The following is a 13867-nucleotide window of genomic DNA, read 5'->3' on the forward strand; positions in this document are numbered from 1 at the left end:
CCTCCCCCTAACTGAAAACCAGACTGTTAAACCACCGCAGCAGGCAAGGAGTTACCTGCACCGCTAAGAGGACCTGGAATAGTCTGGTGGGAAAAACTAGTGTCTTCCAGGGACAGGGAATATGCTGAGGCAGAGCAGGTGTGCGTAGGAAATAAGAGACTTGTGGAACAATGAGGCTGCTTGGGCCTGGCGTTGTGGAGGGGCTGTAAGCCCAAAGGACTGTGCTTTTTCAGGGGGACAGTGCCCCTGTAGGTTCCCACCAAGCTCGGGGCAGTTTTGACACAAAACAGGTGTGTGGTCTGGGATGAGTGTACCTGATAGGAAATAGTGCCTGTCTCCCTCACTGGTGTCCAGCCTGTTTACCAAACATACCAGCTCCACAGATTGTGAGTGGTGTTGGACTTTGAAGAGAAAAGGGAAATCTAACCCTGTCATCTTTACTGTTGATTCTTTAGGTGTGCCTGCCTGATTCTTTAGGTTTTACCCTACTTGCAGGAAGAGCCTTTTTCTGCTCTTCTCTTGTGCCCCCTAGGAAGAGAAGGGAATTTGGTCTATGACATTAAGGAATCCTCTAAATTCTACCTTAAAAAACCTACTCATATAGGCCCTGATGGAAAGAAAGGCAGAAAAGTCTGCTGTTTGGAGGCAGGGAGGTAGCTGAGCTCTGCTGCGGTGGGTGGTGGGAGGTCTCAGCGTGAGGAGATGGGCTGCAGTGCTTCATGCCAAACCACCCCCAGCTGCTCCACCATGGCCTCACTGAGTGCTCCCAGCCCAGCTGGTGGTACAGCCAGTCTGTAGTGCTTGGGAGGAGGCAGAGAGCCCAACCTGCCAGAGGGGACAGCTCTGGCAGCCACCCAGCAGAAAGGTGGGATGGGATGCAATATTCTCCTGCAGCTGACAGCCACGTGAGAAAAACCTTCCCTGGCCCACCACAGGCTAGTGGCTCTGCCAGCAATAGGCATTAATTCTGGGAAGGGATAGTCCTGTCACTCATGACTAGCATGTCCATCGTCCTAAGATTTACAGGACCTGCCCCAAGGTGCCTTTGTGGCCAGCAGAGAACTGTGGGATGCAATGGGAGTGCTGTGGCAAGGGTGGGGATGGTGATAAGTAGACGGAGGTGTGGGGGAGGCGAGTGGGGATGAAACAGAGGGGTCTGGGGATGGAGTGCAGCCCTAGGAAAGAACGAGCATGCTGTTGGAGCCTGGCCCAGGCACCTTGGCCCCTGAGGAGAGCCCAGGCACACGTTTAACCTGGCTCCTGTTCAAGAACTGCTGTCAGAACTCAGATTAGCATGAAGGTTATTTTCAGTCAAATATTTCTACAGCCCACCCCTTTCCCCTCCCTTACAGTGATTGAATTTCTTTCTTCCCATAGTGCTCTAGAAGAGAGGAGGAGAGGAACAAGGCACGGCAGACAGGGTGCCTGGGCTCTCTGTGTGAGAGAGCTGCTTTGTGTCCAGTCAGCCCAGGACAACGTAGCCCCACCTTCCACAGGGGCCTGAGTCTTGCCTGGGCCAGGTGTCCCAAGCAGCTGTGAGGGCTGCAGGCATCCATCTCCTCAGTGAGAGGCAGGTACCCTGCAGTGATGGCCAGGCTGCTGGCCAGGACCTGCTGCTTCAAAGCTCTTTCTCAGGCTCCCAGATGCCCCTCTGGGCTGGTGGCTGCCAGATCCTGGAGCCACGGGACTCTCACTGCTTACATGCCTGAAGCTGTCGCCTTCCCCAGACCCAAGGACCACCAACATTTGTACAAGGTGTCAGTGGAGCAGAGTGACATCTTCTGGGGAACACTAGGAAGGAGCCGGCTCACCTGGATCACCCCCTTCCACTCTGTCCAGGACTGTGACTTGTGCCAGGGCAGAGTCTCCTGGTTCCTGGGTGGGCAGCTGAATGTGACAGGTAAGGAAGGAGATGGACGTGGGATTGTACCAAGTGCCTGCTGGTGATTCTGTATGTGTGACTTCAGCCCTGGAAATGTATCAGAAGAGCACAGAGTTAAAGGTCTGGAGAGAGGGGGATCCCCAATAGGTTCAGTTGGTCCTGCAGTAGCTGTAATGTAAGGTTGTGGCTGGCCCTAAGAAAGCAACTGTGTTTCATTGGAGAGGTTGCAGCTGGATTGGTGTGTGCTGGGGACTGGGTTGCTCTCCCTCAACCCCTGTGGATCCCACAGCAATGCAGCACCCTGTCCTGCAAGACCATAGGCAGTAACACTGAACCCTGTGCATTCAGCAGGCAGGGTTGTTCTAGGTCTTTCCTGCTCAGTGAAAGCAAGATGTATCTTTAGAAAGCAAAATACAGGAGAAATGAACCATACTGTCACTGCTGTAGTGGGAGGTTCTTCTGTGGACTGTGGCAATTGTCTTAGGAGGCTATCAGGGGAAGACAGAGAGGCTGGTGACACTGTGTCCTGCTCACAGTGCTGTTGGTCCCTGTCCCATTCAAAATATGAGACAGAACTCTGAGAAAATCGGATCTTACGTAATCTATTTGAGAAAGAGAGCAAGAGTTATTTTCCTTTGTGATTTGCCATCTTACTCTTTCTCCTTTTATATGCATTTCTTTCTCTCCTGGAAAATTACAAACGGTCAGTAGAAAAAAGTTGGTATGTAAACTAGGGCTGCTGCATCATCCCATGACTTTAGCAGGTTTAAGGAAAACAGAGAGTAGGACAAAGCTTCTGAGGAAACTGCAGCTGCCAGCAATGTGGGAAACTTTACATGGAAGAACTGCAGCCAAAGTCTCAGCTTACAATGTCCCTGGAAAGCCAGGGGCTGTGCTCTGTTTATTTACCCTGGCTCTTTTCCATCTTGGACAAATGCACTCTACAGCCTTCCAGTGCAGAGCTTCACTTTGCCCTACATTTGTTATTTAGGAGCACCACCACTAAAAAACTGCCCTAGTTCACCCCAGAGGCAGCTGCAAGGCAGTGCTGGGTGGAGTGATGGCTTAGTTAATGTTTGCCAGCACTCTGAGGGCACTGAGGATGTGACCTCCAAAGGGACTTCAGGTGTTGTCTGCTCTGGACTGTGTGAGGTCACAGTTAAGGAGGAAGCTGCTAGTGGGGATTGGTAGGTATTGGAGTGGCGAGGAGCATAACAGACTTGGGGTGGTGCTTGTGATCTCCTGGCTGGTATCCACAAAGGTTGCCCAAGGTTAATGCTGAGAAGACTCACACACAGCCCTGACTTTGACCTGAAAATGGGACTGCCAGTGCTGGCTTTATAAGAGGTAAGAGATACTGAGACTTACTCTGTCCATGATCCTGGGTTTTCCTTTCCAGTGAATTGTCTGGACCGTCACGTCCATGTAGCCCCAGACAAAGTGGCCTTAATCTGGGAGAAGGATGAACCCGGAGAGGAGGTACGGGTGACATACAGGTCAGTAATTACCTCTCAGCATATGAGAGGCATATTGTAGCATGCACAAACACTGCACAGGGCCGATCTGCTGTTGTCTGTCATGTGAGGGAATGCAGCATCCCTTCACAAAGATCCAGAGTATTGTAGCTGTTGGCTTGCTTGTGCTAATCTGAAACTTCACCCTGGTCCCTGATTAAATCTTCTGGGCCCTGAGGAGTCCCTGCTCAGCTGGGGAAGTAGATATAAGTCCCTTGGGGCAGCATGGAAATGCTTGTAGACACACAGGAAAGTCACACATGTCCCTTCCCAGTCAGGTTCCTGTTATTGAAATTTCTGGATAAGTGATCTGTGAGCAAGGCAAATTCACAGCTGCAAATGTGTTGAGAAATCCCATGTTCATCCTCATGTCAGCAGTGCTTCTGGATTTGGCTCTCTGGGGGGGCTGCCTTTCCAGCTCTGCTAGGTTCGTCTGGGGCCCCCACCTTCCAGCTTAAATTGCCTGCTTTCTGAGTCACTGCCACAGAATTCACTTAAATCCCTCTGCACACCAAACAAGTCCCTCTGTCCTCTTTAAATTCAGGCCTCACATGACAAACATGACCAGCCACCCCTACTAATCCCCATGCATGGAGAGCCCTTCCGTGAAATGACTCATAGCCAAGCTACGTTTCTGGAAGGGACACTTCTTGGGAGAGACATCTTCCTGCTCACTGCTTTCCTACAGTTTGTTCTTGTTTGACCTCAGCTTTAGCAAAGCATGGGACTCTGTTTTGTAGAAAGATATCTAACTTCTCACATGTAGCCTCCAGCTGTGCAGGGTAGTGTGTCACACTGGTTGTACAGGTCCGTAAGAAATGTACAGACTATCATTGAGAAAGTCAGCTGAGGTGTTGTGGGTTTGCTGAGCCAGAGGAATTGCCAGTGGCTGTTGTTGCACAGAAATCATTCTAATGTATGTCTTTTCCAGAAATAGTGGTCAGAAATGTTAGAGACTGTCTTCTTTTCTTCCCACTGATTTTTACAGCTCTCCCATGGTGAGGAGGGTTAGGGTATGTAGGCATATAAGCTGCGTCCTTATGACTCTGAGGCCCCCCATCTTTATGCACGCAGGTAAGATCTGCAAGAAAGTCTCTAACTGTGTCATTGCTTCTTTGGGCAGGGAACTGCTGGAGCTAACGTGCCGCCTGGGAAATACCTTGAAACGGCAAGGGGTGAAGCAGGGTGACAGAGTGACAATCTACATGCCCCCGTGCCCACTGTCAGTGGCTAGCATGCTGGCCTGTGCCCGCATCGGGGCCGTGCATGCTGTGGTGTTCGCTGGCTTCAGTGCAGATTCTCTTGCTGACAGGATCCGGGATGGTAAGAGGCAGTGGGTAACAGCGACGTATTTCCCTTGGGGGACAGTGCTGAGCTTATTGGTTCAGCAGCTCAGGGGGAATCAGGGTTATGTCAATGGCAAAGGTTTTCTGAGTGAAACTCCCTGGGCTCTCTGAGGGTATCCTGGCATTATGTATAGTCATGGAGCAGGTACTAGCAACCCAATAAATTGCATGAGCTCATTAAATATCTTCCAGCCCATGGGATGAACAGGTTTTCTCTTTCATCCATAGGACTGAAGGACTGGGCTACAATGTCTCCTGTAGGGGGATGCAACACAGGCAGAAATGGATGGGAAACCAAGATGCAAAGCTGCTGTTTTTGCTAAATGAAGGACATGAGAACTAAGGGCTGGGGGAGAGAGAGAGAGAGGGAGAGGTGAAAGGTCATGGTAGAGCCAAATTGCTCTGTGACTGCTGGAGAGGGGCAGAGTTGCTTATGTGGCTCTTCTGTCTTCTGCAGCCCAATCAGAGACGGTGATTACAGTGAACCAGGGGCTAAGAGGTGGCAAGATTATTGAGCTAAAGAAGACAGTGGACCAGGCTGTGAAGCAGTGCCCTGGAGTGAAACGGGTTCTGGTTTCTATGAGGACCACCAGCAAGGTTCCCATGACAGCTCTAGATGTGCCCCTGGAAGAGGTGAGAGGCTGCCCAGCAATTTTGACACTTTGCCTGGCAAAAGTTCTTGTTCTTGATGCAGAGATGCTGGGTGGAGAGAGGATCTTGCCTGGCCATGGCAGTTTTGCTGGCATTGACAGAATTTGGGGACATTGTCCCACAGCAGCAGTGGCAGAGCTGCACACAAGTTCAGGACAGTTCCAGTAGCCATTAGGATGGGCAGCTGGTGTGTCTTCCCATATTACCAGCCCTGTACTGTCAGGGGTAGGCAGTGCAAGCCAGAGCACATAGCAGGGTGGACAGGGGCCTAGAAACACATGAGACATGGGCTGCTACTTTGTGAATCCAGCCTTGGATTGCCACCACACTGTCACACGTGGGTCTGCTGGCGGCTGTCATGTGCCTGTTATCCATAGCACACAGGGTGGCTAGGCTGCCAGCATGGAGTACAACTTCTGAACAGGTGAGCCCCTGTTGTGCACTTCTTCTGGAGAGTGAGGGGAGCAGGTTGGCACAGGTGCTCAGAGGGGAGGGAGACTTGGGAGAGAGCTGCACAAGCAGTTGTGGGGAGAACACAGGGGAGGCTGTGAGACCCTGAGAGAACTGCTGTGCTCTTTCCTGCAGGAGATGATGAAGGAGGAGGCATGCTGTGAGCCTGCTGTCATGGACAGTGAAGACATGTTGTTTCTTCTCTACACATCAGGCAGTACTGGCAAACCCAAGGGCTTGGTTCATTCCCAAGCTGGCTACTTGCTGTTTGCTGCTCTCACACACAAGGTAATGGATCCCAGCCACAAAGTGCTCATGAGCCAGCAGTTCATAGGCAGAGCAGGGAAGACACATGCTCCTTGTTGCATTATGAGTATTATGCTTTACCCAGTGCAAAGCCTCTGGGAAGCCCTCGAAGCCCCAGCAGACCACATTGAGCTACAGGTAGGGCTCCATAGCAGGGTCTCCCAGATGCATACTGCTCTGAGCTACCTTCTTGTCCTACACTAGACACAACCATTGGATAGGATGCTCAGCCTTGCAAGAGTAATTTTATATTACTGGCTTAGGAGGAAAAAGCCAATTGGTTCCTAGAAACTGTGGCTTTTCCTAAGTGTAACTACCCCAGCTCAGGTGGGAGATGAAAGGCAGTGCTTCTGGGAGGAACACATCTGACAATATCTGTAAAAGCTGGTGAGTGCTCTTATGACAAAGGGTCTATATCAGAAGAGTGTGGGTCATCTTTGGGAAGGGGAAAGCGTTTAACCATGACACATGCCCAAAGCAAACTTAGATAAATGGGCATTGAGCTCAGCACAAAGATGCCTTTGGCTGTAGGAGTGGTTAGAAGGAGCATTCCTATAACACAGTATGATGTTCCATGTAAGGGGAGTTCTTACCTGAACAGTCCCTTAGCTTTGGATCTGGCTCTTCCTGAGCATGACTGCAGTTCCAGTAGTGCCTCAGGCCATACCTCCTGGGATGCGTGCCAGAGGCGTGGAAGCCCTCGCCTTTCCTGTGAACTAAGCTGTGCCCAGTGTGATGGGTGACCCTCTCAAGACCATCAGAGTAGGTTTGCAAGAGCCAGGGCTGTCATTCCAGAATGGCAGTGCAGGGAGTGAGCAGCATGTGGCCATGTTAGTTCCCAGAAGCACCGAAAGCCTGGACACAGGGCTGACACACTCAGATCCCTCAGTTGGACGGGACAGACTGCTGCTGCCATAATTCACTGCTCCACTAAAAAGAGACAAAAGAACCAAAAGAAGCTTCCATTATGGCACCTCAGAACACTTGTGGCTGGATCACACCACAGCATGTGATGAAAGCAGGGAGCTGCAGGAAGAAATGAGCAGGTCTGAAACCATAGAAATCAGAGGAGGCAGCAAGAAGTGATAGGCCAGTGGGAGAGTGGCCCCTAGAAGCTTTCCTAGCACTGAGTACATGAAATGAAGAGTGCTTTAGGAAGCTGGTTGTATTGCTGCCAATATGACAGCACTCAACTCTGCCCTGCACAGAGTAGTCATCATTCCTTCATGTTCCAGCCTTGCAGCCAAAGGTCTCACAAGGAATAAATGGGGCAGTGGGAAGAAGTTGTTTTGCTTTCTGCCTGCAGGCACAACACTGCACTCACCCAGCTGAGACGGAGAGATTCCAGCTCTTGTGGGCAAGGCTGGGGTTGCTCTGGGCCAAGGCATCACATGGTCCCTCTGCTTCCTGCCTCACTGCTCCTGTGCTGGGCCCCTTGCTGAGGGGTTCTGAGTTTACTGTCCATCTGGAGTCCAGTAGTGCCTACAGGGGGCTCATGGAGTCCTCTGCCACTTTGCCCTTGCCTACAACTCCTCTCCTTCCACATGGTTATGTAAGTACAGAGGCATCTTACTTACCCAGAAGGTTCTGTTGTGATGCTACAGGATACTTGGATCAGCTTTGTCTAGATACCAGCAAAAGGAAAGAAAGGCTGTATCTCTCTCCATTAGAAAAGAGAAAATTTGGATGTAGGTTTGTTTTATGTGTCTGTCTCCTGCATCTTCATAGTTTTGGGGTTTTTTTAACATTAATTTGATTTTTTTTCTGATTTTTTTTTTAAAAAACTCTTTGCAGGAAGGTGTCCCTGCAGGGGTGGCAGGAAGACAGAACACAGTAACATTAGGGCTGACAGAGAGTACGCTGCTTCCTGTTGTGCCCCTTGCCAGGAGTGCAGGCCCAGGTGAATTCCCTCACTGTCTCTCTTTTCTTTTTCAGTACGTGTTTGACTACCAGGACAGGGACATCTTTGGCTGTGTGGCAGACATCGGCTGGATCACGGGACACACCTATGTGGTCTACGGCCCCCTCTGCAATGGTGGTACCACTGTCCTTTTTGAGAGCACTCCTGTCTATCCTAACCCAGGTGAGTGAGGTGACTCATGGAAGCTGGGACATTCCACAGCACCCTGAGGTCCACAGCAGGCAGGGAGCTGGTACCTTGATGCCAGGACATGAGCAGCAGAGGCTCTGTTGCCTCAGCAGTAGTCCATGGGCTGTGCCCAGTAGAGAGCTCCAAGGGGAAGAGTATTTTCCTCTGCCCAGGAAGTCACTGCTGCTTCTCCAGGGGTGGAGCTATTAATCCCTCTCCCTCACTGCAGAAGGAACAGTAGCAGAACTGTGAAGAAAAAGGGACTGCTGCTCTGAACTGCTTTCATCCTTCCCACCACACAATTAACTTGGCTGAGGGTCCTGACAGTGCTGGAGAGCCTTTGCTCTCACCTCTTCTTTCTCTGCCTTGGCATTGGGCTGGGAGGACCTGTATGGATGTTTACTGGCCCTGTTTCCACTCCAGGCCGCTACTGGGAAACAGTAGAGAGGTTAAGAATTAACCAGTTCTATGGGGCGCCCACCGCCATCCGCCTGCTCCTGAGATACGGTGATGAATGGGTGAAGAAGTATGATCGCTCTTCTCTTAAACTGCTTGGCTCAGGCAAGTGCAGCAACATGGGCTGGGGCAGCAAATCTTTGGACATCTTGTTGTGCCTCTTCCCACAAAGGCCAAGAGTAGCAGCACATGAGAATCCCAGACTGCATTATTTCAGCTCTGCTCTCTTGTCTTTCCCCTTGCAGTGGGGGAACCCATTAACAAGGAGGCATGGGAATGGTACTTCCGTGTGGTCGGTGAGACACGATGCCCAGTAGTGGACACTTGGTGGCAAACTGGTGAGATACATATGATTCCTTGTTCCAGCTTCTGCTCTCCCAGGCTTTAGGAGTGACCTGTTGCTTTGCTGGCCAAGTGATAGCGGTTGTTGCTGACAGTCTTGAATGAGTAAGGCTGTAAGGGCCCATGAGCACCCAAACATAAAAGAGAAAAATGGCCTTTAAAGCTAACCCAGATAAACATAGGGATTTAAGGGTACATCTCAACAGATCCCTGCTGAACTAAATGAGCACAACCATCCTTCTGTAAAGTTCCTTCCCCAGCTCTCCGGCAAAGCCAGCCCTTGCCTGTGCAGTGTGTAGTAAGGGACAGGGCAGACTCTTGGCCAAGCAGTGCTACTTGGCATTCGTCTTGTTCCTGACTTTGATGAGCATTAGTTTTTCTTCAGAAACAGGAGGCATCTGTATCTCACCCCGTCCTTCTAATCCTGGAGCTGAAATCCTTCCAGGCATGGCTATGAGACCCTTTTTTGGGATCAGCCCCTCCCTCTTGGATGACAAGGTACGTTTATAACCTGCAGTCCAGATACTGGCTCAGTCCCCTTTCCCCCAGGTGTTTGCAGTGTGTAGTTGCCAATGGGAGTGGAAGTCTGTAAGCATGTCTTTCCTGCTCATCTCTGCTGGACAGCAACCTCCTTACTGGAAAGGGACAAACAGGGAAGTTGTTCTTCCAGCTAGTGCAGAAGTTGAGTTGTTGTCTAGCTTGCACTGTCCTGACAAGAGAGGCTCTGTTTGTGCTCCCTGGCACAGCTTTCCAGGAAGGACAGGGCTGGGCAGGGACAGCCAGTCTTCCTGGAGAGGCCTTTGCATCCCACTATGGGAGGCAGTTTGTTGCAGACGTATGCTGGGAGAGACTAAGCCTGTCTTGTCGAAGTCAGAGATGGTTACTAAAATGTAACTGTCTTACAGGGAAATGTTCTTCTGGAAAATGACGTTTCTGGAGCTCTTTGCATCTCACAAGCCTGGCCCGGTATGGCACGAACCATTTACAATGACCACAAGAGATTTCTGGAAACTTACCTGACTCCTTATCCAGGTAAGGAAAACATGTGGCAGGACACTTGCACACATTTGGTTGGGTATGGTTGGGTCTGTTTGCTGGCTTCCTGTATGGAGGCAGGATTCAGGAGAGCTGGTATTGCTCCTTTGTTCTTCCAGAGACCCTCCACAGTCCTGAGGCCCCTCATCTCCCCCTGTCTGATGTCACAGGACTGCCCCTCACCAACCTTCCCAACTGAATCACACATTGTTTTAAGGCAGTGGATTTGTCCTTCTGCCCTCAGTCCCCTTGAGCACAGACCTTTTGCTGCATCTCTTGTAAACCCTGTCAGCCCCTGTAACTCACCCAGAGGCACTAAGCAAGCCCAAGAGTGTGTGTGTCTTGATGTAATGTGAAGAGGAGAAGCAGCAAGACCACAGGCACCTGCATTGGAGCAAAGTGCTCGCAGCACATAGTGATGAGACAGGCACAGCATTAAGCAGTACACTGCAGAATGAGGGCAGGAGCCTGATGTTAGAACAGGTACCAGCAGAGGCTGAAGACTAACAAGGAAGGGCTGGCACATTTACCCTGAGCAGCTGAGGAAGAAGCAGAGTACATGGGCCCTGAAGCCAACAGAGAGGAGGAGGGGAAATGTGAGAGTGTGTCCACTGAACAGCTCACATGCTCCCTTCAACAAGTGACTATGGCATGGTTCTGGCCACTGCAGGATTTTACTTCACTGGGGATGGTGCATATCGTACCAGTGAGGGCTACTACCAGCTAACAGGACGGCTGGACGACGTCATTAACGTCAGTGGACACCGCCTGGGCACTGCTGAGGTGGAGGATGTTGTGGTAAGAGATGTGTGTGGGAGGTAAAACTAAACTGAATCCAAACTAAAGCAGTCAGGGGCAAGAGGAAAAGACCAGTGCTTGCAGACCTACTGAGGCCGTAAGGAAAACAGGCAGAGGCCATGTGAGGCCTTTCCTTATCTCCCTGCATTATTGTGGGCTGCAGCAGCCAAGTCAGATCAGGGCAGCTCCAGGTGGCAGCCAGCCTGCCAAAAGCACTAAGTCAAACCCCTGCCCTGTTCTCTTCCAGAATCACCATGTGGCAGTGGCAGAGTCTGCTGTCATTGGCTACCCACATGAGATCAAGGGAGAAGGTAAGATGCTTTCTTTCCTGCCCCAAAACATCTCTTGGGGCTATGGCAGTGCAGTGGGAAGTAGCACTGGTAGCAGTGCTGTGTTCACAGCATACAGCATGTTAGTGGGGATTTCGGTGCAGCCATTACGTGCATCACAGACCAGCTAGGCTTTGCATAAGGTGGCAGCAGCAGAGCTTCTGTGTAGCCAAAAACATGCACAATTTTGGCTACAGAGCATCCCCTGAAGCTACCAGCAGAGAGGGGCTCTCCTGGCACTAGGTCGGCAGGGTCTCGGGGTCTGCACCATGCTCAGTAGCCTGGTGGTCCTTCTGCCAGGAGCCTACGTGTTTGTTGTGCTGAAGAAGGACAGTGGCTACACACAGGAGACTCTTGCTGCTGAGCTCCAGGAGCTCATCTCAAAGAAGATTGCGAAGTATGCAGCTCCTGATTATGTTCAGGTAACACAAGCAAACTGGTCCAACACCCAGACTGGCAGATTGGCAGATCCCTTTCCCTCAGCCTTGACTCTGCTCCTCCCCATCACAGGTCACACACCGGCTGCCCAAGACACGCTCGGGTAAGATTATGCGTCGGGTGCTACGGAAAATTGTGGAGGACAAGGACAGCGAGCTTGGGGACCTAACCACCCTGGATGACCATGAGGCTGTGCAGCAGATCATAGAGGGACACAAGCACCTTGTGAGGCGGCAGAAGGGCCACTAGGTTGGCTCTGCCACCAGCTACCTCATCCTCCTCCTTCACTGCAAAACCAGGAAAATATCCAGAAAAGCCATTAAGCAAGTGGTGGCCAGTAAGTTTTCAGATCACACTGCCACTGCAGTCTTGGAGTGCCTTCTCCACAACACAAAAGACCCTGAAAACATGTCTCCATACCCGTGTAGACAGAAGAGAGAACATGACTCATCATAGGCAGAAAAGTAAGGGGAGACAAGCTATTTCATTCCATGAAAGCAGGGGGCAGAAAGCCCTCCTCGAGGTTCCTTGTGCCTTGCAGTAGCTGCAGAGGTAGCAGCAGGCAGGATCTCCAGCTCTGGATAGGGATACTACTCCTACCTCTGCTCTGCTCTTTAGCAATAGTCTTGTCCAGGACCACTGCCAATATACAAGCAACTCCTCCAAAGCAAACCCCAGAAAGAAAACACCCAACAGTCTGGTTAACAAATATTGACTCTTCCATAAAAACAATTTGAAAACAGGCCCCAGATTTTAATACAAAAATGTTCTTTTCACCTGTAGCCGTGTGTTATAAGGAGAGCAGAGACATGCCCCTTCCCTGTGCTAGCATCTCCTTCCCTTGTCTCCTGCTGGAAAATACAATTCTTGACAGAGCCACAAAGTACATAAATCTGTTCTGCAGAACTGTGTATCAAAGACAGAGCTCCCAGCAAGGCACAGAGGGCAGAAAAGGAGGCTGCGTTCTAGTCTCATGCCATTGTATCCCAGACAACATGGAAGTTTCTCTGGGTATTGTTTCTACAAGACCCATGAGGCAGCATCTTTTCTCTGGGGGCCTAGCAGCTCAGCTCCTTTCTTCTGTAAGAGCCAGGGAGGCTGGGAAAAGGACGGCAGAGTTGTGTCTACTCTTGGCAGAACTCCACACCATGAGTTCAGACATACTCTGTGTCCATCAGCAAAATCCAGAACTGGTCTTGCAGTGTTTGACATGGCTGCTGGCTTGGCAGCTCCACGTCTGCTACTTGAGAGCTCCTCCACATCTGTGCAAGTTGTGTGGCTGGCCAGACAAGGGCATGTTTTTCAGTGTCCTTCCCCAGAGGGGAGCCGCTTCATCTTCTCACATCGAGTGAGCTCCCATCTTCCCTCCCCATGAAGTTTCAAAATCCAGTTGTGGAACTGCAATTCAATAGCACAACATTAAGGGATGTCTGTACAAGGGCATGATTCACGCACAGTGAGCTCCTCCAGCCTTAGTCACTCTCTGCTCGTCAGAGACCCCCTTTACCTCACCACCCTGAGGGAGACATGGAGCGCTGCCTCCGTGTCTCACCTTTTCCAGGCTGGGTCTGTGTCCCACGCTGATCAGTGTCATGCCCAGCTGAAGGCACATACGGTACAGTTCATGCTCCACGTCTTCTGTCAAGGCACTGGTGGCTTCATCTAACACTGAAAGAAAAGTTATAAGCCCCATAAATCCTATCCCAGCCAGACATCTCCTTTAGGCAAGAGCAGCAACTCCCAAGAATGTTTCATGTATTAACTGAAGCTCTAACTTAAGAGCTATTCACCAAGAATATCTGCAGAAGCCAAGTGAGGAGAAACCTAAGGACTCTGGTATTCCTAAGTACAGCTGGTGTCAGGCAACTAGGAAAGCTGTCCTTCCCCTCAAGTACTTGAATCCATGCAGACTACACCATTCACCTCATTCCTCTCCCTCGGCAGCTGCCAGTCACTGCCTCATTCCCATCAGGGAAAAGGCCAAGGCATGACCTTCTCCAGCAGACCATATGCCAGAGAGCCAGGCTGAACAGCAGCCAGTGTACTACTCCTCCAGCACAGATCCTACATGGAGCACGTAGGATGGCCTGTGGCACCTTCCTGACTATTAAGGGTAAATATTACAGATGTGAAGCAAATAAATTCAAATCATCTCTACAGCTTTTAGTTTGCAATTCACAGGTTCTTTCTGCCCAGACATCGCTGAGCTGTGCGACAGGCTTCAGGGGAAA

The 13867-nt window shown here is 50.8% G+C and overlaps 2 protein-coding genes across 11 annotated transcripts in view; one reads left to right on the plus strand and one right to left on the minus strand.

Moving 5' to 3' along the window:
• Positions 1-12412, plus strand: LOC107205891 (acetyl-coenzyme A synthetase 2-like, mitochondrial). 2 transcript variants are annotated; one of them, XM_015630971.3, is made up of 15 exons: positions 1-86; positions 1378-1900; positions 3282-3378; positions 4520-4719; positions 5200-5375; positions 5979-6131; positions 8085-8232; positions 8662-8799; positions 8940-9032; positions 9422-9534; positions 9942-10068; positions 10742-10869; positions 11117-11180; positions 11499-11620; positions 11709-12412. In XM_015630971.3, the coding sequence occupies exons 2-15, from the start codon at positions 1588-1590 to the stop codon at positions 11883-11885; spliced, it is 2049 nt and encodes a 682-aa protein (XP_015486457.1). In that variant the 5' UTR covers positions 1-86; positions 1378-1587; the 3' UTR covers positions 11886-12412. The 2 variants fall into 2 exon arrangements, with proteins under 2 accessions (XP_015486457.1, XP_033370757.1); XM_033514866.1 differs by lacking the exon at positions 11499-11620.
• ABCD4 (ATP binding cassette subfamily D member 4) overlaps positions 12338-13867 on the minus strand; it is a 15730-nt gene continuing 14200 nt past the window's right edge. For 7 of the 9 annotated variants that reach the window (XM_033514868.1, XM_033514867.1, XM_015630970.3 and 4 more), the window contains 2 exons: positions 13189-13304; positions 12338-13034 (listed from right to left, as the gene is read on the minus strand). In XM_033514868.1, coding sequence (XP_033370759.1) covers positions 12939-13034; positions 13189-13304 — 212 coding nt within the window. In that variant the 3' untranslated portion in view covers positions 12338-12938. Of the gene's footprint in view, positions 13035-13188; positions 13305-13867 lie in introns of those variants that run through there. The other 2 variants (XM_033514869.1, XR_004497721.1) reach the window with 2 other exon arrangements.

Source organism: Parus major, chromosome 5 (genome assembly GCF_001522545.3).
Source record: "Parus major isolate Abel chromosome 5, Parus_major1.1, whole genome shotgun sequence".
Classification (NCBI taxonomy): Eukaryota; Metazoa; Chordata; class Aves; order Passeriformes; family Paridae; genus Parus; species Parus major.

Bases quoted from the DNA above. Each gene is read 5' to 3' on its own strand.
- LOC107205891 (XM_015630971.3), top strand. From the start codon at position 1,588: ATGGCCAGGCTGCTGGCCAGGACCTGCTGCTTCAAAGCTCTTTCTCAG. The intron at 10,069-10,741 runs GTAAGGAAAACA...TGGCCACTGCAG, and splicing joins TTACCTGACTCCTTATCCAG to GATTTTACTTCACTGGGGAT. The intron at 11,181-11,498 runs GTAAGATGCTTT...TCCTTCTGCCAG, and splicing joins ACATGAGATCAAGGGAGAAG to GAGCCTACGTGTTTGTTGTG.